The sequence below is a fragment of the Pituophis catenifer genome, unplaced genomic scaffold (genome assembly GCF_029215685.1).
Source record: "Pituophis catenifer annectens isolate HBS135680 unplaced genomic scaffold, rPitCat1.0.hap2 SCAF_2, whole genome shotgun sequence".
Classification (NCBI taxonomy): Eukaryota; Metazoa; Chordata; class Lepidosauria; order Squamata; family Colubridae; genus Pituophis; species Pituophis catenifer.
In genome coordinates, this window is record NW_027256882.1 from 144,683,295 (window position 1) to 144,705,863 (window position 22,569).

Here is a 22,569-nt window from a genome sequence, read left to right on the forward strand (position 1 = left end):
CTTCAACTGTTGTGAATAAATGCCAGTTGCCAAGCACCTGAATTTTGATCATGTGACTGGGGCCACTGCAATAGGTGTAAGTGCAAGGATCAGTCATGTCACTTTTTTCAGCACTGTTGTAACTTTTAAATGAATAAGTCAAGGATTGCTTGTCCTGTATTTAGAGCAGCAATATATCTCCAGTTCAGATTTCCTAAAATTTATCTGAGAAGTATTTGGATTATCATCCTGTACCTACTTGATATCACATAAAAATAATTAATAGTTGTTTCTATAGGATTTGTTTTTAAATGGTGAAACATGTATTACAGAAATGTATCCATTTAACATATTGATTAGTGATATAATTAAGTATAGTGAATGATACTATGGTTAAAGCAAATTAGTTGACTTAAAAGGCATACATTTAAAAGATGCATGTAATTGTTTTGCTTTTCAGATGCAAAAATGTCTACAGATGATTCAAGACAAAAAGGAGTGTGGCGACAAACAAGAACACTTTTTTATAAGAATTGCTTAGTTAAATGGAGAACCAAGAAGAGTAGTGTTCAGGTCAGTTGATCTGCAATTTTCTAAGGTTTGAAGAAGTTAAAAGATTAATCTTTCGAATGTTTTTAAATAATTGTTAATGATAATAGTTTTATATATTTATTTTAGTTTTAATTATACTGTCCAGAGTCACTTGTTTGTGAGATGGGCAGTGATATAAATTACGGTACCTAAATAAATAAATCAATTTGTTCATTGATTTGAGCTCTATTTAAAATTATTACATCAGAATTATTCTTAGGCTTCTACTGTATGTCATTAAATGATCTTATTAAGGATAATGCTTTAGTTTGGCAATTTCAATATTTGTACAGGTAATCTTCAATTTACGACTATAGTTGGGACAGGAATCTTGGGCATTGAGCGAAGCATTTGTTAAGTGAGATGCTGGTGTGAACGCTTTGCTTAAATACTTTAATCCCAGCTCATTAAGTGATCATGTGGGGATGCCTTGGGGTGGGAGAGGCTCTGGAAAGCCCTGCGCCATTGGCTTGTGGAAAATCCCATGGACCAGGAGGTCTCAGCTGGCTACAGGTTCACTGGTACATGAAAAGGTGAAGGAGGTTGGGCCCTTTCCCTACCTCACCATGGCTGGGAGCCCCCACCCCACCCCCTGCACCACTATACACTGGTCAAGTTACTTTTGTCTTTTTCTGAAACTGCTGAAAAAGACTTTGAGATTTCAAAACCATCACCTTTGCTAGCATTCTGGCCATTCTAAACACCTTTAAATTAAAAATGAGGACATTCTGTAGGAATAATGATTCAAAGGTACAGTATTTAAGAGAACACAATAAACAGGTCTCTGTTTTTACAAATTTCCTCAGAAACCTCAGATCCAACTGAAACTAAATACTGTATGACTTATTCCACTGAATGGATTAACCTGATAATTTACCAAACCTTTGAGTAATTTTGAGAAATTTAAATAAAGAACATTGAACGATCAGTTAGACTCAAAATATCGTCAATATATAAGAATATTCAGCTCCAAATATTTTTATATTTTATATACTTTAACTGTGTAATTAAATCAGAGGCTCCTATATCAAGTAAAATATGTCTTGTAAATTTCCCAGAGTTGCTTCTAAGTGAGATGGGCAGTGTATAAATTTATTAAATAAATAATGAGAGGAAATAAAAAATCTTTCCTGAGATATTTTAATTGGAGAACAAATCATTCCATTTGCAATCACAATAGATGGATTAAAATACTATATTTTAATCCAAGAAATTATCATGGAGGGAATCTATATTTCAGAAAAACATTAAAAGTTTAATCTGTACCACATCAAAGGCTTTTTCTACATCCAGTGAAGCAACTATTACACAGTTTCTCTGATTTTACTTTTAAAATATTAATCAGCAGTCTATTATTATCTTAAGCTTATTCTTTAATAAAAGGCTTAGTCTTTTATAAAGCCAAATTGTACAGAATGAATTATTGTAGGTAATATATTATGTTTCTGAATGCCAGAACTACAAGCAAGATTTAAAGAAATCAATTATTTGCTTATACCTTTCTACAGGATTTTTTCCAGGCTTCACTTACGTGAGCTTCACAAAAAAAGAGGGTAGCATTCAAATATTCAAAACATTTTTTTTATATATACCACCAGCAATATGAGAATAAAAATCTCAATATATACTGTATGTTATGGAATTCTACTGGATTAATCATGTGGACCAAGGGCTTTCTCTCTCTTCATTTCTGTTAGAATAAAAAATAAAAACAGATTATGATACTGATACATATACTGGAGTGTAAAGAATATCATTTTGCTTTATTAGATTAAGCATATCCATTTTTGTTGGGCACAAGGCATGGATTGTAACTCCAGTTTTGTGTTAGGGATGTTTAAAAATGAAAATTAAGCTCCTCTTTCAGCAATATTGCACTTAGACACTGGGACAGTTGTTCATTTCCTGGGGTCAAGTATGTAATTGTGACTGAATAATGCATGCTGAAATGTTATATTCATATTAGTCTTAGCCTTATGACCATACTGAAATAGCTATATGTGTGAAGTTTTCACATGTGATTATTCTTGTTTAATTATTAATGATCTGATCTATCAAACATTCATATTTGCCAGGGAAAATATGAATGCTAAGACTATAAGCAGGGCATCAAACTGTGGTTTGTGCATCTTTTCAACATTAGATGACCTCATGTTCTATTTTAATTTTGTAAGTATACTAATTTAGCAAACTTTGCCTGCTCTACTGGCCAATCAAAAGTTGTTGTTGCCAGAGTGTAGATGTTATCTCTGAGCCTCTGTACTAGTGCCCAGTAAGTGCCAGTTAAATCAAATCCCATCCTGCAAGAAAGTGGAACTTAACTCTGTCCCATCTTCAGCTCCAGATTTTGAAAAAGTCTAGATTTATGTTATGTGGTTGTTTCTGAGAGTTACCCATTTTAACTTGTTGATTTTATTTGTGCAGGAAATACTGCTTCCACTTTTCTTTTTATTCTGGCTAATATTATTGAGCATGATGTATCCGAATAAGAAATATGATGAGGTGCGTGATTCTGATCTTTATTCTGTGGATCACTCTAGTATCTCTGAGTTTGTTGTTGGCTACACACCAGTGAACAATCTGACGAGAAAAATCATGCACAAAATGTCTGCAGAATATTTTACAGAAGGTATTATAAACAAACTCTTCTGTTCTCCCAAATGTTTATATTTTTTCTTGTATTTGCTAGGAAGATGCAGTTAGAAAAATAGATTAAACATGTTATTTCCATATAATAGCATGCATGTTGTTATTTCATATTAAATATTTATAAATATTCTTTTATATTAACACCCATTTGTTTATTTTTGTTTTCCTTCTAAAGCTTATTCTAGCTATATGCCTCTTACTGGTGTCCCAAATGAATCAATCATCCTATACTCTTTGTGAGCCATTGAAGTTGTTTTGATTGGAGTGGGATACAAATGTGATAAATACATAAAATAAATAATAATAGCCGTATTCTAACATGTCTGATAATAGAAAAGACGTTCAGAGGCTGCAGATTCAAATTTCACCTAGGGGCCAGCAAATTCCATGTGAACAAAACAAATCGATGCCCCCTAACAGCAAGGACCAGAACCACTGGATATGTATCCAATGGAGCTAAACGTCATCTGACTGGGCACTGGCCAGGAGAATGGTTCTTATATTTTTGTTCCTCATAATGAAAGAATCTTGTTATAATGCAGTCTTTGTTGAAAACCCATGCTTTTTAGTATAGGTAGTCCTCAACGTATGACTGCAATTGAGCCCAAAATTTCTGTTGCTAAGTGAGACAGTTGTTAAGTGAATTGTACCCCATTTTACAAACTTTTCTTGCCACAGTTTTTCAGTGGATCACTGCAGTTGTTAAGTTTAGTAACACGGCTGTTAAAGTGAAACTGGCTTCTTCATTGACTTTGCTTGTCAGAAGGTTGCAAAAGGTGATCACATGACCTCAGGACCCTGCAACTGTCATAAGAGTCAGTTGCCAAGTGTTTGAATTTTGATCACTTGACCATGGGGATGCTGCAGTGCTCATAAAGTCTGAAAAATGGCCATAAGTCATTTTTTCAGTGCTGTTGTAACTTCAAACGGTCACTAAATAAAGTGTTGTAAGTGAAGGACTGCCTGCACAAAGAATTCTATTCTATAGATTTAAACTGATCCTCTCAAAATAAGTTCTGTATTTTGCAAGTATACGTTACTCTATTCATTTAAAAAACCCCACATTTTTAACAGAGACTTAAAAATTTAATTTGACATCAATACCTTCAGATATATTTTAGGTTGAATGTTATATTTAAACAAAAAAAATATTATATGGTTAATAAATGAGACAGTTACAGATAGGTTTGCACTTGTATTGGTACAAATAATCGGAGATGAAAATAATTAGAAGAAATACTTTTCTTTTATAGGAATCACTACTGAAGAATTTCTAACTGAGCAAGAAATGCAAGAGGCTACATTTCGTAGTCCCCAAAACTTTGTGGGTGTAATATTTAAGGATTCTATGTCTTATCAACTCAGATTTCCTCCTACAAAGGTTCCTGTTTCTGCAATTCACATGGAATCAAGAGGTATTTAAATGTATATATAAATATTTGATTTTTCTCAGTAATAGGAGTGATCTTTTTTAAAATTCTATTTATAATTTATTACTCAATTTACAAAATTACTTCTAGATACTTACGAAGATGCATAGATTCCATATGTATTTTAAAAACATTCCAGCTATTTTGTTTCCATAAAGGCATGTAATCATTCAAATATACTGTAAATGGAGATTATACCTGCTGTATATTTAATCTGAAGTCATTTCGATTCACCAAATGGCTTGATTAGATCTGTCTGAATCAGTTTATAAAATCAGATAAAATTAACTTGATTTTCTGAAGCCTTTAGAATTGCTGAATTGAAATGATGATCCCAAACTGATTGAATGTTGGAATTAGATTCACAAACCCTTAACATGTGTGTTTTTAGTTTTAATTATATAAACAATCTAAAGATTTAAAGATTTAAGCTTATGCCATCGATTGGAAATGAAGATTTGAAGAATATGATGCTTCATTATATAAAATAACAAAATTGTCTAATACTGTAGCATTATGTTTTTAATCCTTCCATATGCTTTTAGAAGATATAAATGTTTCAGGCTGAACCCATGCTTTCTTTACATGTATATCTTTTATTTTTCACTAATAAAGATACTGTAGTACAGCTTCAACTATGGATGACTGTAAACTTTAAAGAAGAAGAATATATGCTGCTAATATTTTTGTCTTAATTTCATTATGGTTTTTTTTGTGAGTGCCTGTTTGGAAGAAGGCTATGTTAAATATCAGTTTCTTTCCTCATATATTTTATGTGAAATCTTATATCCTAGTATGAAATTATAGATCAGTTTATTCATGCCAATATGTAACTACTTAGTTGAAGATAAAGTAACTTTTTCCATCTATATGGCAGAAACATTAGCTTATTGTTGATGTGGAATAGTTAGATAGCAAAAAAAAATTTTTTTTAATTTTTTACAGCCAGTTGTCCAAATCCTTCCAAGATATGTGAAGCTGAAACCTACTGGCGATATGGATTTACGGCGCTCCAGATCTGCATTGATGCAGCTATTATTCAGGTAAATATAAATGGTTAGCATACAACTCATTTTTTTTGTATTAGTCAAAATACAATATAATATTTATTTCTTATATATGAAAATGCTTTATCCAAGTGACCAGTTAAGATGTGCAGTGATCTGAATTTGAAAAAAATACAACAGGTAATTTGGAACACAGAGCACTTCTTGACTGGTCCTTAATGCTATATTTGATTGAAGAAATGTTTCCTAGTCAAATTTGTCTATCAAGTCTCCATATTATGGTTTTCTCTTCAAATCTAGACAGTGCGCAAACTGTTTGAGTTTTGAATTAGGGCCTGGTGGCTCAACAGACTAAAAGCATTGTGATTAACACCAGCTGTCTGCAATTACTGTAAATTCGAATCTCACCAGGCTCAAGGTTGACTCAGCCTTCCATCCTTTCTAAGGTAGGTAAAATGAGGACCCAGTTTGTGGGGGCAATAAGCTGACTTTGTATAAATATACAAACTATGAAGGCTATTGCTTAACGCATTGTAAGCCGCCCTGAGTCTCCGGAGAAGGGCGGCATATAAATCAATTTTTTTAAAAAATGTTCATAATTAATAGCTGAATATGAAATTCTTTTGCTTGAGATGCCACATGCATGTAAACAAAGTGTATTTTGGATTTATATTTTCACCAGAAATATATATATGTATAATTGTGTTTCCTTGTATTGACTGCTTAATTCATTATGCAGTTTAGTTTAGTTTAGTTTTTTAGTTTTTATTGAATTTGTATACTGCCCTACTCCCAAAGGACTCAGGGCGGTGAACAGCCATAGAATAAAACAATATAAATACAAAATTTAAAATAGAATAAAACAAATTAAATAATTTGGCTGAACAAATTTAAAACCCCAATACTTTAAAACCAAATTTAAAATTTCCATATTAAAAAGGGGAAAGACTTAGGACAGGCCAGCCTGATGAAACAAGAAAGTCTTGAGCACGCGATGGAAGGTACGCAGATCCGGGATCCTCCGTATCTCTGGGGGGAACTCGTTCCAGATAGTAGGTGCCCCCACAGAGAAGGCTCTCCCCCTGGAGGCCACCAGTCGACATTGTTTGGCCGACGGCACCTGGAGGAGCCCCTCTCTATGGGAGCGTACTGGTCGGTGGGAGGCTATTGGTGGTAGCAGGTGGTCCCGTAAATAACCAGGTCCTAAGCCATGTAGCGCTCTAAAGGTGATAACCAAAACCTTGAAGCGCACTCAGAAGACCACCGGGAGCCAGTGCAGCTCGGGCAGGAGAGGTGTTACATGGGAGCGCCACGTCGCTCCCATCACCACCCACGCGGCCGCACTCTGCGCCAGTAGGAGCCTCCGAGTGCTCCTCAAGGGGAACCCCATGTTACAATAGTCCAGACTGGAGGTGACGAGGGCGTGAGTGACCGTGCGTAAGGAGTCCCGATCTAGAAAGGGACACAACTGGCGGATCAGGTGAACCTGATGAAAAATCCTCCCTGCCACGGCCGTCAAGTGCTCTTCTAAAGACAGCCGTGAATCCAGGAGGACACCGAAGTTGCAAACCCTTTCTGTGGGGGCCAATGATTCGCCCCCAATAGTCAGCAATGGCACCAGCTGACTATATTGGGACGTCGGAAACCACAGCCACTCGGTCTTGGATGGGTTGAGCCTGAGCCTGTTTCTCCCCATCCAGATCCATACGGCTTCCAAGCACTGGGACATCACTTCAAGGGCATCGTTGGGGTGGTCTGGGGTGGAGATGTATAGCTGGGTGTCGTCAGCGTACTGATGGTACTCCACCCCAAAACCATGGATGATCTCGCCCAGCGGCTTTACATAAATGTTGAACAAAAGGGGCGAGAGGACCGATCCTTGTGGCACCCCACATATGAGGGGCCTCGGGGCCGACCTCTGCCCTCCTGTCAACACAGACTGCGACCGGTCGGAGAGAAAGGAGGAGAACCACCGTAGTACGGTGCCTCCCACCACCAACTCTTCCAACCGGTGCAGCATGATACCATGGTCAATGGTATCAAAAGCCGCTGAGAGATCTAACAGGACCAGGACAGAGGAACACCCCCTGTCCCGAGCCCTCCAGAGATCATCCACCAACACGACCAATGCTGTTTCTGTGCTGTACCCAGGCCTGAAGCCCGACTGGAACGGATCTAGATACGTCGTTTCATCCAGGTACTGGGGGAGCTGTCGCGCAACCACACTCTCAACAACCTTCGCCACAAAGCAAAGGTTGGAGACTGGACGATAGTTAGCCAATACTGCCCGGTCCAGGGAAGGCTTCTTGAGGAGAGGTCTCACCACTGCCTCTTTCAAGGCAGTGGGAAAGACACCCTCACCCAATGAAGCATTTATAATCCCCTGGACCCAGCCTCGCGTCACCTCCCGGGAAGCCAGCACTAACCAGGAGGGGCACGGGTCCAACAAACGTGGTCGCGTTCAGTCTACCCAGATTCCTGTCGATGTCCTCAGGGGTCACAGGATCAAACTCAACCCAGATAACATTCTCAGGACCTGCCTCTGTCATCCTCGGTGGATCTACCCAGCTGGAGTCCAGATCTTCCCGAATCTGAGTGATTTTGTCATACAGATACTGAACAAAATCCTTGGCTCTTCCCTCCAAGGGGTCTTCCCTCGCTTCCTGGTGGAGCAGGGAGCAGGTCACCCTAAACAGGGCGGCCGGGCGATTATCTGATGATTCAATAAGAGCAGAGAAATGGGTGCATTTCGCTGCTTTTATCGCCACTAGGTAATTATTCATATGAGATCTTACCAGTGTCCGGTCAGATTTAGCACAACTGGCCCTCCAACTACTCTCTAGGCATCTTTTCCAGCGCTTCATCTCCCTCAGCTCCTCGGTGAACCAAGGAGCCAGGTGAGATCGGCGCTGGGTCAGAGGCCGCAAAGGCACAACTCGATCCAGAGCTCCAGCGGCTGCCCTATCCCAGGCGGCCACTAGGTCTCCAGTCGAGGCGTGAGCCAGAACCTTGGGGATTGGCCCAAGCTCCATCTGGAACCTATCAGGTTCCATCAGGCGCCTGGGGCGGTACCATCTTATCGGTTCCACCTCCCTGCGGCGGGGTGCAGTGGTTCGAAGGTCAAGGTGAAGGAGAGAGTGATCCGACAATGACAAGGGCTCGATGACTAAATCCCCTATCTCGAGATCACTCAGCCACTGTCCAGAGACAAAAACCAAGTCCAGTGTGTTTCCCCCCATGTGCGTAGGGCCATGAATTAGCTGGGTCAGGTCCATAGCCGTCATGGAAGCCATGAACTCCCGAGCCACCTCAGACGCCTCACCCATGGACGGCAGGTTAAAATCCCCCATGACCATAAGTCTGGGGGTATCAACCGCCACCGCAGCGATAACGTTGGGTAGCCACGTGGCAGGGAGCCAGGTACATGGTCAGCAAACCCATCTGGACCTCATGACCCCACTTTACAAGGAGGGTCTCACAACCAGCCATCTGAGGAACAGTGGCCTCCCTCGGCCTAAGGCCTTCTCTAATAATGACCGCTACTCCCCCTCCCCTCCCTGTGACCTCGGCTGATGGAATGCCTGGAAGCCTGGTGGGCACATTTCTACCAGAGGGACCCCTCCCTCCGGGCCCAACCAGGTCTCCGTAATACCCTCCAGGTCCGCTCCCCCCTCCTGCACAAGATCACAAATGAGGGGAGCTTTATTTACTACGGACCTGGCGTTGCACAACATCAGTTGAAGGCCCGGGCCCCGAGGGTCTGTGCAACCTGGAGAATGAGAGGAGCTTTGGGGGCCAGAGCGCGCTACCGCTTGAAGACAGCGGGTGCGCGCTCCCTTAACATGATATGGCCCCCTGCTCCCGCCATATCTACCCCTCCCACTCACAATACTGATGGTAAAAACACAATCTGGACAAGCTCGACCCTCCCCATTACCTCCAGATCCCCCACCCCCTCCGCCGCGCATAGTGGCCAGGCCCGACCCTCCCCTTAGTGGGTTATCCCCCAAACCCACGACCCTAGTTCTAATTTTATCCTCCCCCCCGGGACCCCTTAAAAGTTTAACCAAAAATTTACATAAAAAACCCCTCAACCCCCTCTTCGCAGCATGCCACCTCTCTGGGTTCCAGGACCCGTCATTGAGGTAGGCCCTCGATAACGCGGAGGGCCAGGCTTGCGAGAGGGGGGAGTCTCGCAGGGCAAGAAGCTGTGACCTTAAATACATCTAAAGCTCTGAGGTAGTGATAGGTATGGCCAAGGGCTCCACTATGATAGTCCAAAATGTCCTAAAAGAAACAAGGCAGGTTGACCATAAACAGCAGAGTCTTCACTGTCCTCTCACGGCAGTGGGGGAGTCCAATGTTCCAACCAACTCGGAGATAATTGTCCAACCAGCCTCTCATGATGTTTGGCCAACTGGCCATGGGGAAGATGATACATCCCATCGGTGGTGAAACAATGATAGAAACCGGCTCCGTTCATCCTCCCATAAGCTGCCATTTTCCATACAGCCAGCGTGCTGGATAACAAACAGAGCCAGGTCCAAAGTCTCCAGAAGGAAATAAGCTGTCCACAACGTTCATACAGGCAGCATACAGATGGATAGAACAGGCAAGAAGATAGATGGAAAATAGGTGGGAACCGCCTCCATCGAACAGAAACTGGCAGGGCAAGCATGTTAGTCATAGGGCCTAATAGTGGCCCAACTAGGGAGGAGGGAGGGTTAAAATAAATTGTTGATTGTTGGGAACAATAGGGTTATCTATCTCTTCAGGTATCCTCCAACTGTGCACTGACCAGGACTTTTAATTGAATCCATCCACTTTGTTGCTCTTTATCTTCTGATTCTTTTTACTTCTGCCTTTCCCAAAATTACATTTGCATAATATGTTCAGAATATAATAGCAATAACAGTATAATAATAGTTATATCCACTTCACAGTGCTTTACAGACCTCTGTAAGTAGTTTACAGAGTCTGCATTTTGCCCCCAACAATCTGAGTCCTCATTTTACCCACTTCGGAAGGATGGAAGACTTAATCAACCTTGAGCTGATGAGAATTGAACTGCTGTCAGATGGCAGAATTAGCAGATGGCAGAACCACTGCACAACCACGGCTGTTAATAATTTGTGCCCAATCATGTGTGCTTCCTTTGGATTTACTTGATCTATAATACTTTTGTTTTGTTTTGTTTTTGCTATTGATAGAATTTCAAGTCTTGTCAGTACCACAGTTTATTCCATTCCACTTGGAAACCATCTAGCCCGGGAACTGAACCATTTTGCGATGATTGGATCAGTTTCAATACTTGTTAAATAAAGTGGCAAAGGAGCTTTCAAAATATCAATGTTACTTTGTGATATCGCTGAATATTTATCTGACTCATAAAGTGATTAATATATTAATTACCACTGATCCAATTTATAAAATGATTTCTAAGAAAAAGGGAAAAATTATTTTTAAAGGTTCTGAACCTAAAAACTTCTGCCTATCAACTACTACAATTTCAGAAATTAAACTCTATTGGTTTTTTTGCTTCAAACAATGTGCCAACAGCTTAATAGCTTTTTCACCTGATTACCAGTAATTGAAATTCAGTCTCCTCAAAGAGGAGATCAGTCTAAAAATTACTCTGGCTGCAATTAGGCTAATGTAAATGTATTAGAAAGCTGATTCATAGGGTTGGATTTTTTTGCCTAATCTAGTAAGTGTTCTTTAATCAAGTTTTCTATCCATTGATACAGAACATTTTTATTTTAAGGCCCTCCTATTTTATTTATCCCACTTTTTCTTTATTCTAAAATTTGAGCAACCGATTAATAATAAATTATTATTTATTATATTTATATAATAAATATATAAAATAAACCAAACCTCCTTTGTGAAACCCAAAATATTTTGCGTGGAGATATAAAATAGATAAATTAGATCTGTCGTAAACTGTTTTACAGCTTTGGATATAACGTTCTTTATTAGCAGAAGCTATTCCAAAACCTGGTTTTAACAGTCATTTTCTTTTTTCAGCTGAAGACCAATTACTCAGTTTTGGAACAACTGGAACAAACAAAAGCTGTCATGATGGGGGAATCTGCTATTTTGGAAATAGATAATTTTCCTCGTGCCATCATTCTGATTTACTTAGTAATTGCCTTTTCGCCTTTTGGTTATTACTTGGCAATCCATATTGTGGCAGAAAAAGAGAAGAAAATAAAAGAATTTTTAATGATAATGGGCCTTCATGACACTGCCTTTTGGTGAGTAAGTTCCTTAGCTCTTCATTTTAAACAACTGCAGCAGCTCTTGTTCAGTTATACAATTTGAGAGAAAAGGTACAGCATCTTGATTGTGACCCAAAGTAAAAAAGTCTCTTTTTAGAAAACATTTCAGGCTGCTAGTCTATTTCTTAGTTTGGATAGATATGACAACATTGTGATATATTTTAAACACTGAGCTATGTGAAGAATCGGATGCAATTTTGAAAATAAAAGTGACACTTGTAATGTTTGCAGTCTATGGTCACAATTATATCATCACTGGTCTTACTATCAGATCTGTGTATATATGTTATTGGAGTTACTTTGTAAACTTATACAAAGTTTATTTAGAGATGTCTCTTTAAATGTAAGCTGATTTGCTTTTCTAGATTGATACTGTTATGCTAAATGCTTGAAAAAAGTCACTAATGCTTGTGTGCAGATTCTTAGTTTAAATTTCGGGTGCATATGCATGATAAAGCTTTAAGTTGAGGGCAGATGTAAAGAGGATACATGAAGCACTTGATTGGTGGCATTGCAAAGGCTTCCCTACCCTCTCTCCTTTTTAAAAAATGTAATTAATATGATAGAGTTTTCTAGTTTTCTTCCTCTGGAAAATTTGGGGCAGTCTACTTTAACAAAGGAAATATGTCCATTTACAGCAGGGGTGAAATGCTCCCGGTTCGGACCGGATTGCTCGATCCGGTAGCGATGGCGGCGGGTGGTTCGGAGAACCAGTAGCAAAAATCTCTGAGCCCCCCCCATGCTCAGCTGAGCCGCACAATCATCAGAAGCTTTTTTTTTTACTTTTAAAAGCATTTTTTCCTACAACCTCTTCCGACGAAAAAATGCTTTTAAAAGTAAAAAAAAAAGCCTCTGATGATCGCGTGGCTCAGCTGGGACAGTCAGAGGCTTTTCAAAGCATTCTTTTCTGCAACCTCTTGGCTGAAGAGGTGGTAAAGAAATGCTTTGAAAAGTCTCTGACGATCCCAGCTGAGTTGCCTGATCAGCAGAGAGGTATTTTTAAAAAAGCCTCTCTGACGATCCCAGCTGAGTTGCCTGATCGGCAGAGGCTTTTCAAAGCATTAGAAAAAATGCTTTGAAAAGTTTTTTTTTTAAAAGTTGGCCACGCCCACCCAGTCACATTACCCCCCCAAGCCACGCCCACAGAACCGGTAGTAACAAATTTTACATTTCACCCCTGATTTACAGCCATATTTTCCTCTAAATAACATTCCCAGAAGTTTTAGATCCACACTTTCGTTCTCTCTCTCCTCCCTCTCTCTCCCTCCCTCCCTCCCTCTCTCATCAAATAGTATGTTCAAAGAATAATTATGATAGCTTTCTTGAAGGATTTGCACTTGTTATCACAAAGCCTAGTTTTAAACAGTCTTTTGTTGAAATAAAGTGGAAAAAACTTACATTAGCAAACATTTCTGCATATTTAAGGCAAAATTATGTATGTGTGTGTATATACAGTATATATAATTACGTATGTGTGTGTGTGTATATATATATATATATATATATATACACACACACACACATACATATATATAAAACTTAGATTTATATACCACTTCACAGTGCTTTGCAGCCTTCTCTAAGTGGTTTACAGAGTCATATTGCCCCCAACAACCTGGGTCCTCATTTTACCGGCCTCGGAAGGATGGAATGCTGAATCAACCTTGAGCCGGTCAGAATCGAACAGCCTGCAGAATTGCATTCTAACCACTGTGCCACCACAGCTCTTTTATATATTAGAGATACATAGAAAAATACATTTGTATACTTGTGAATTTAGAAGCATCTTGAACTGATGAAGCAAGATAAAAAAGAAAATTTTGGAAAATTCAATAAACTTTATTTTAAGATACTATAAAAGGATTTTTCCAGAGCAATGCCACTTTTGTGTAAAGGACAGGTCTTAAGGTATTCCTCTATTTTCTTGAAAAATCCAGATAGTCATGAAACAACTGCCAGACAATTAAAGTTTGTTTTAATATTTTATTTTATTTTTTTATTTTATTTAAATTTGTATACCGCCCTTCTCCTAGTGGACATTCAATACAAAATTTAAAAATTTAAAAGAATTATACCCTTTGGCCAAAAATTAAGAACCTTACGACTAAAACCCATTAAACAATTAAAAAATCTAATATCTCAAAAACGGGGGGGGGGGGGGGGTTCACGCCAGCCCTGCTTGATGGAAGAAAAAAGTTTTTAGGGCACGGCGAAAAGCCCGGAGATCTGATATCCTCCGTATCTCCGGGGGCAAATCGTTCCAGAGGGCAAGAGTTGCCACAGAGAAGGCTCTCCCCCTGGGGGTCGCCAGCCGACACTGCCTAGCTGACGGCACCCTGAGGAGTCCCTCTCTGTGGGAGCGTACTGGCCGGTGGGAGGCTATTGGCGGCAGAAGGCGGTCCCGCAAATATCCAGGTCCGATGCCATGGAGCACTTTAAAGGTGGTAACCAGTACCTTGAAGCGCACCCGGAAGTCCACCGGGAGCCAATGCAGCTTGCGCAGGAGAGGTGTCAATATTATTGCTGTTACCTCTGTTGGGGTCAATGATGACTTTAGATATTAGAGCTGTGTGGTGTTTTGTATATGCTTTCCAAAGGCTGTTTTGGAATGTGCACAGGTATGAATGTAGTGCTTGCCTGTAACTCTTTAAGACAACAGCATCTTTTCCCAAGAAGATCATTTGCAAACAAATTCTTGTTCCTCGAGAGCATCTTTTCGGAATCACATACAAAAGGCTTTGGAGTCCTACTAGATACTTACTTTTACTTGCCTAGATGTTTGCAAAGCTTTTGTCTTTTGTATTAACAGTATTGCAGAATTCTGTAATTCTTCATGTTAGGTTGCATGAATATACACCTCTGTGTTCCTAACCCTAACCCTAACCTAGACAAATTGATAACATTCACTAAATCAATTTCTTATGAATACAGTTTGTGGAACAAATTGTAATGGTTTGATTTACACATAATAATACTGTCTGTGGACATGCCAAGAGCAAGTGGTCTTCAATTAAAAACATTTCATTTAAAGAGGACTAACCCAGTTTTATTGCCACCAAGAATCACTTGGTGAAATGGGCAGCTATATAAATTGGATGGATGGATGATAATGTTCATGAAAAGATTCAGTTTTTAATTGAATGGTTGCTTTTTGAAAGAGCTAGAACATGGATTGGCAATAATGGACAGTTATTATGTTATCAATGATACCACTGAATTATGTTCCTTGAATCCTCAATTTAAAAAAAACACTAGCTGACCTCTCAGACAACAAAACATTGTAAAATATCTGTTGCTACAGTAAACATTAAACAACACAAGATTTCTGCCTTTTACATTTGTTAAATTTATTTTTTTGATGTCTGCAACATTGTGCAAAGTAGCATGATTGGGCCTGCTGCCTGAAAAGATTGCTGATCTTTGAAGCAGAGGTAAGTTATCTTTGTGTAGTAATACTTACAGCTTTGAATTCATGAATCTTCATCATATGTTTTCTTTTTTAGGCTTTCTTGGGTCCTACTGTACACCAGTCTGATATTTGTCATGTCTCTTCTTATGTCGGTCATTGCAACATTCTCTTCGCTTTTCCCCAAAAGTAGCAGCTTTGTGATATTTCTTCTTTTTTTCCTGTATGGAATATCTTCCGTAAGTGTTTGTGTGTGTGTGTGTGTGGTATCATTGTTACTATATTGTGGTTACCAGTAATGTTTGAGTTTTATTTGACCTACATACACAATTTGCTACTGCTATAGTTTTCTTTTCACTGAATGATAGCTGGAGGAGGTCTGATGCAGTTTTATTTGCTTAGATAGCTTAACAGATGTTGCTTCTTGTTTTGTTTTGAGTATACTTTCTGATTTACCTAAGTGTTTTCTGTCTTCAAATATGTGATGTTTTGTGATGATTACAGACATCACTATTAATAACAAATATTTATGTAGTCCAAAATGCTCTAATATTGAAATTATGTTAATAACATGAGATTATTATATGAAAATAAGTATGTGCTCTAGCTTTTTATTGGTTTCTGGTCTGGTTCTGTATATTAAATTTGTTGCCCATTCTTATAATGGAGCAATTGTGCAAATTATATAATCAGCACATTGCTATCCTCATTTTTTATTATTTACACATCAATTAACAAAACTAAAAAAACCCCATAGAATGTCATGACTTCAGTTGTCTGTCAGTCACTGACATTCCTGAACTGGAAAGGGTTCTGTTTGAAAAGGTAATTTGCCTATATAAACAGTATTATTTTTTCAACTCACAATGAAAACATATCTTGCCTTTAGTAGAGTACTTTTATATATTACATTTTATATTTTTACTTATGCATAAAATAAAATTGAATATTGCAGTTTATGAAAGCCAGGTTATTTTATCTAGAAATTTAGAAATATCTTTATCATCTCTTTTAAATCCTCTGCCCGCCCCCAAAACACATAATTTGAAAATTAAAAAAATAATATCAATCCATTGGTACATTAAATTTAAATGATTCTAATTGTTGCAATATCAACATAGAGATTATCATTTTAGCATTTTACTGTAAAGTTTCTAATGCATTGAAATAATTGTTTCATTTCTGTTTAGGTTTTCTTTGCATTCATGTTGACTCCTCTTTTCAAAAAATCAAAACATGTCGGTACAGTTGAGTTTTTGTCAACCCTGGCTTTTGGTATTGTGGGTCTGACAATTTTCCTGGTAGAGGATATTCCAAAATCCTTTGTGTGGCTGGTAAGCCCTCTGTGTCAATGCACATTTTTAATTGGCGTTGCACAGGTTAGTAAAATACATTATTTGCATATTGCTATACAACTTTTTATGGTTCAGATCCCAGCTATAGACACTAGTGAGAGAAAGACAGACATACAGTATTTGCCTTGTTCTATACTTGCAGTAACATGTTACTTGTTGCTATTTTCTTTATCAGTTAAAAATACTTTTTTAAAATATCAAGGACTGATTTCTGTAACAAACTAATAATCTTATAATAGGAATTGAAAGATATCAGATTCTTTAGTGAGCACTGTACAGCTACTTCTTAGGTTATGACAGCAATTGGGACCAGGGTTGTTGTTGTTAAGCAATGCAATGATAAAGCACAGGTCATGTATCCACACTTCTTAGTGATAGGTGTCCAAGTAGCTATCAAAACCCAGGAGCCCTGGCAATGCAGTGGTTAGAATGCAGTATTGCAATGCTCTGGTGGCTCAGCAGACTAAAGCACTGTTATTAACATCCATTTACATCTGCTGTCTGCAATTACTGCAAGTTCAAATCTCACCAGGCTCAAGGTTGACTCAGCCTTCCATCCTTTCTAAGGTAGGTAAAATGAGGACTCAGATTATGGGGGCAATAAGATGACTTCGTATAAATATATAAAAGTACGAAGGCTATTGCTTAACACATTGTAAGCCGCCCTGAGTCTCCGGAGAAGGGCGGCATATAAATCAAATAAAAAAAAAAAAAGAAACTGCCTACAGTCTGGAATTTGATCTTGACGGGGCTCAAGGTTGACTCAGCCTTCCATCCTTCCAAAATCGGTAAAATGAGGGCCCAGATTGTTTGAGGCAATATGCTGATACTCAGAGTGTAGTACAGTATAATGGAGCAGTACATAAGTCTTAAGTGCTATTACTATTGCTATAACTCCCAAATGTGGAGGTCTGGGTCATTAAATAGGAAGAGGCAAGACTCTGGGGTAAAAAGTGTGGATGGTGCTGCAGATAAGTGTAGGAAGCACAAGCAGGTCAGTGGGGGCATAGGAGGGCCGGTGGAGGCCAATGGCAAATTGGCAGAAGGCATACAGGGGCCACAGGAAGGAGGGAATGCCGCAGGCAGACATGCTACAGAGTGTGGTTGGCATTGGGTGCTACAGAATAGGAGACTCTGGGATCTTATGATCCATAGTGGGCTCCTTGTGAGAAAAGGTGGTGAAAGCGATTTACTGGGTGTCTTGCAACCTTCTCTGTCGGCTTCCCCATTTATTTTGCTTGTGAGAAGACGGCAAGGAAGGTCACAAATGGTGATCATGTAATGCAGCTTGCTGCAGTGTAATCATGACTCAAGCACCCAGATCACAACCATATCACAGTAGTCCAAACATCAAGGACTGCTCATAAGTCCATTTTTTCAGCACTAGTTTTGTAACTTTGCGTGGTCGCTGAAGCATTGGACATAAGCTGAGGACGACAGATATGTAGGAAATGTTTATTAGTTGCAATCTTGTTTAGAAGCTTTATCAACAACACTTTTGTGAAACAGTTTATTTTTGATGACATTTGGAACCCTGACATTTAGGTCATAATAAGTTCATTATGTTACAGCAGGAAAAACAGCTACTGTTTTTCTCTAGAAACTATTTCTATAGTAAATGTTTGCATGCTATATTCTGGTCATTGTATTGCTTAATATTGCTTAATGGGTTTTTTTTTCATTTTTTTCAGTCACTAGTTTATATGAAATTTCAGATCAAAAAGCAAGGTTGCAATATAGCCAGGTTTTGAAATATCCAATCAAAAATGTGGATCAACAGGATAAAAGACTATGACCATTTGAAAACATGATGATGCTTATATGTGCAGTAAAATGTGTGCTTATTTTTAATATAAGTATTAATTGCCTGGGTTTGAAGATAAGAATTAACTTCAGGAATATTAAAATTAGTATGGGTAAAGCTAATTATAAAAATAAACACTAAACAAGCTGTATCCAAAATACCCAAGGTAAACCAGATCAATGATGAATTCTTAAGAATAAAGTGGTTTCAAGTTCATTGCTAAAATGGAAGAATTCTTATGTGCCAAGTTGTGCTAATTTGCAATGGAGTGCCATAAGTGTTAATTACTTCCCTTATATTTTAATGCTATGATGGTATTCCAAATAATATTCAAATTCCATATTTGTTTGCAGGTTATGCATTTAGAAGATTATGAAGAAGGAGTTAATTTTTCAAATTTAACTTATGGACCTTATCCACTTATTATTGCTATACTGCTCCTGGCTCTTGACAGTGTGCTTTATCTACTATTAGCAGTTTACTTGGATCAGGTTATTCCAGGTATGATTGAATGTTTGACTAAGAAAAATGATTTCAACTATAATCATTTATTTGATCTGCATTGAATTCAAAATTCAAAATATATGTATCAACAATGTGCATTTTATATATATTTGTAGCAATACCTACATTCCGAAGGATCGGTGCATTCCTCTGCAGGGTTTTTTTTGCAGTCCGAGTACTTGATACAAACTATAGTATGATTGCTTCATAGCATTAGTACATTTGTTGAAAGATTAAATTTATGACTATTTGTAATGTTATTTCATACGTATTACAATATAACATTCAGTTTTTAAAAAATTGACATGCAATAAAATTGAACTAATTGCTTTAACCATTATAGTTTACATATCCCTTGTCTCTCAGAGAAACACAGCAAAAATGTATGAATAACTCTTAAGGACAATAATATAAAATCTCACAGTTTATTAAATATTTGAACTGTTTCTTTATACCTTTTATCTTGAAAAGTTGGAAGTTGTTTGATTTAATAAAAAAATAGCAATTTACATTCAGATGTCTCTTTTTAGTTTTAGATTGTCAGCAAATCAAAATTTGCCATTCTATTTTAACTGAGCTAGATGCATATAATTATATTCCAGTCCAAAACCACTTCTAGTTTAACAGAGAACATTTCTCTGTATGTTGAGGTAGGAAAAATACTTAATCACGGAGTTAAAGTTATAAGTGAAACTTTTACTTGCGCATTGCATTAGCATCTTTCCAAGGCATCAAAAAGTACAAATACTTGGAATGCATGAGAATAAATTCTGCCAGTTGCTGAATTTTATTGTGCATAGTTTATTTCATGTATACTCTTGTTACATAAAAAAAAAAAGTTCACTACAGATGGATTCACTCTGGATGTTAAGCCATTTCTTAAATAATATGTTGTTGAATATCTCATAAAAAAAACTCAAATAATCTGCATTTTGGCATAGTGAGATATACGAACCCAGCGATCTACTTCTTGATCTATTTGAGCAATAGAGTTTTGATTTATTTTATACTTAAGACCATGTTCTTTTGCTGGAGTTTGATACAGGTAGTCCTTGCTTACAACAGTTTGCTTAGTGATCAAAATTACAACAGTACTGAAAAAAATGATTTATGACCATTTTTCACCCTTACAACCATTGCAGCATCCCCATGGTAATGTGATCAAAATTCAGACACTTGGCAACTGATTCATTTATGACTGTTGCAGTGTCCTGGGAACCTTTCGTGACCTTCGTGACAAGTAAAGACAATAGGGAAGCCAGATTGACTTAACCATGTGGCTAACTTAACAATCACAGTGATTCACTCAACAATGAGAAGGGTCATAAGATGAGGCATAACTCACTTAACAACTGTCTCACTAAGCAGCATAAATTTTGGGCTCAATTATGGTTATAAGTTGAGGACTACCTATAATTAATGAAAATAATTAAATCATAGACCAGCTTAAGCAAACATATATCTTTAAAATGTTTATAGTATATTATAACTAGCAGCATTTAATATTTGTAGATGTTATTTTTCTTTTATTGTTCAGGAGAATATGGATTGCGTAGACATTTTTTTTTCTTTCTCAAGCCCTCATTTTGGTCAAAGAGAACAAAAAATTACAAAGAATTGTATGAAAGCAATATTAACGGGAACTTAGATTTCAATGAGATCATTGAAACCGTATCATCAGAGTTTCAAGGAAAAGAAGCTATCAGGTATGATTGGCTATTCTGTGGTTTCCTTTCAACTGCTAAAGCCAGGTGCTAATATTTCTTTATCTAATTTGAAGTTTCTTACCTAAATTTCTTACCTAAGTTTGATAACTCAGAAGCTTACATGATCAGCAACTATGGACTAAGACTGAGTTTGAGGATTTGAGTGCATGCAATGTAAATATTATGTAATGAATTTCATGTGAATTCCATGAGGGCAAGAATTTTTTTAAAAGACTGTATAAAGAATTCACTTTGCAGAAAACTTTTTGTTTAAAGCATTTAAGCACCATATCTTGTCAATATTTGACCCAGCTGTTTTGAGGATCTTTTTATGTCAAGTGAATCATTTCGCTTTGGCAACAACAATAAAGAAAGTGTTCAGGTAATCCTTACTTAATGATGGTAACTGGGACTGGAATTTCTATCTCAAAGTGATCCAGTGATAAAATGCAATGTCACATGACTACATTGCTTAGCCACTCCCATTCTTAAGTGAACCTCATAGTGTCATTAACCGTGACATCACGTCACCATTTGCAACCTTTTGCCAGCTTTCCCATTGACTTTGCCTATTGGAAGCTGGCAGTGAAGATTGCAAATGGTGATCAAATGACTGTAGGACACTGCAAAATTGTAATTGCAAGCAGAATGCTGAGCAAGCATGGGATTGCAATCATGTGATCACAAGGATGCTGAGACTGTCATAAATACAAGGACCAGTCATAAGTAGTGCTCATTCAGTACCATTATAAATTTGAACAGTCACTCCTTGAATGGTCATTGAGGATCATGTTTGTGTATGCACAGAAGACCTTTGAAGTGACCACACGAAGCTTGAAGGAATGTAGTTTTTCAATGTTGTAAGCTTTCTGTTTAGAGCATCAATCCAGATACTCTGTGAAATCTTATTTTTTTTAATTGTTGGCAAAGAGAAGTTTCACTTTAGAAAAAAAAAGTCATTTCTCTACTAAATCACAAAATTGGGTTAGATAGATAATGAATTATAGCAAGAAAACACTGAAACTATCAGTGTTTATAAAATATAATTTAAATCAACGGTCAGTAAGCATGAATAAATCTGGTCATCCCATTATGTGTAAAAATCAACCATGCTGTCTACATGTAGGAATTGCATTAGATATGTGAGTTGTATATAGCAAGCATCTAATTGATTATAAAAGTAAAACATCAAACATAGATGGTAATTTTTGCCTAGAGGTTGAGGCAAATAAAGTAGCTACATCAGCCTGAATGTTTAACATGTGGAAACTTTCTAAAGAGGAAATTATGGTGGTTTGTATTCAATATAATGAAAGTTGTTTACTAGGTGCTTAGGAAATCTTTGTGCATGAATTAGTACTAAAACGAATTAATCCATATCCTTTCAAACACACATGTAGAACTGTTCTGTACTTTTAGAACTTTTTTCTTTAGTATTTCAAACATGAATTTATTTATTTATTTAGAGTATAGCATATCATATAGGGACTAGCAATATATATTAATATTTGACCTAGATTAGTAAAACACAATAAAATATAAATGTTAAAAATTTTTATGTTCAAATACCAAAGTCTCTAGGCCGTTTAACCATTGAAGCACAGCATCCTTTATGTTAAAAATCAGATACTGGACTGGTATATATGCCCTCAGTCAGTCACGATGTGATCTACAGTTTGGCGTGAGACCCCACAGTCATAATTAGAGGAGGATACTATTCTCCCATTTATACAGAGAGTCCCAGCAGACACCATGTGAGGTGCAAATCCTATTCAGTATTATCCATTGCTGACTTTTTGTGGAGTCATTTATATAACTACCTATATTTGGGCATCCATTTGGCTTTCCATTGGGAAT

General features: G+C 37.6%; 1 protein-coding gene across 1 annotated transcript in view; it reads left to right on the forward strand.

Moving 5' to 3' along the window:
• Positions 1-447: 447 nt before the first annotated feature.
• The window catches only part of ABCA5 (ATP binding cassette subfamily A member 5), a 73,962-nt gene continuing 51,840 nt past the window's right edge, over positions 448-22,569 (forward strand). The window contains exons 1-9 of the mRNA XM_070937713.1: positions 448-552; positions 2,995-3,199; positions 4,473-4,634; positions 5,595-5,692; positions 11,684-11,913; positions 15,441-15,582; positions 16,534-16,722; positions 18,856-19,003; positions 20,544-20,712. Coding sequence (XP_070793814.1) covers positions 448-552; positions 2,995-3,199; positions 4,473-4,634; positions 5,595-5,692; positions 11,684-11,913; positions 15,441-15,582; positions 16,534-16,722; positions 18,856-19,003; positions 20,544-20,712 — 1,448 coding nt within the window. The remainder of the gene's footprint in view (positions 553-2,994; positions 3,200-4,472; positions 4,635-5,594; positions 5,693-11,683; positions 11,914-15,440; positions 15,583-16,533; positions 16,723-18,855; positions 19,004-20,543; positions 20,713-22,569) is intronic.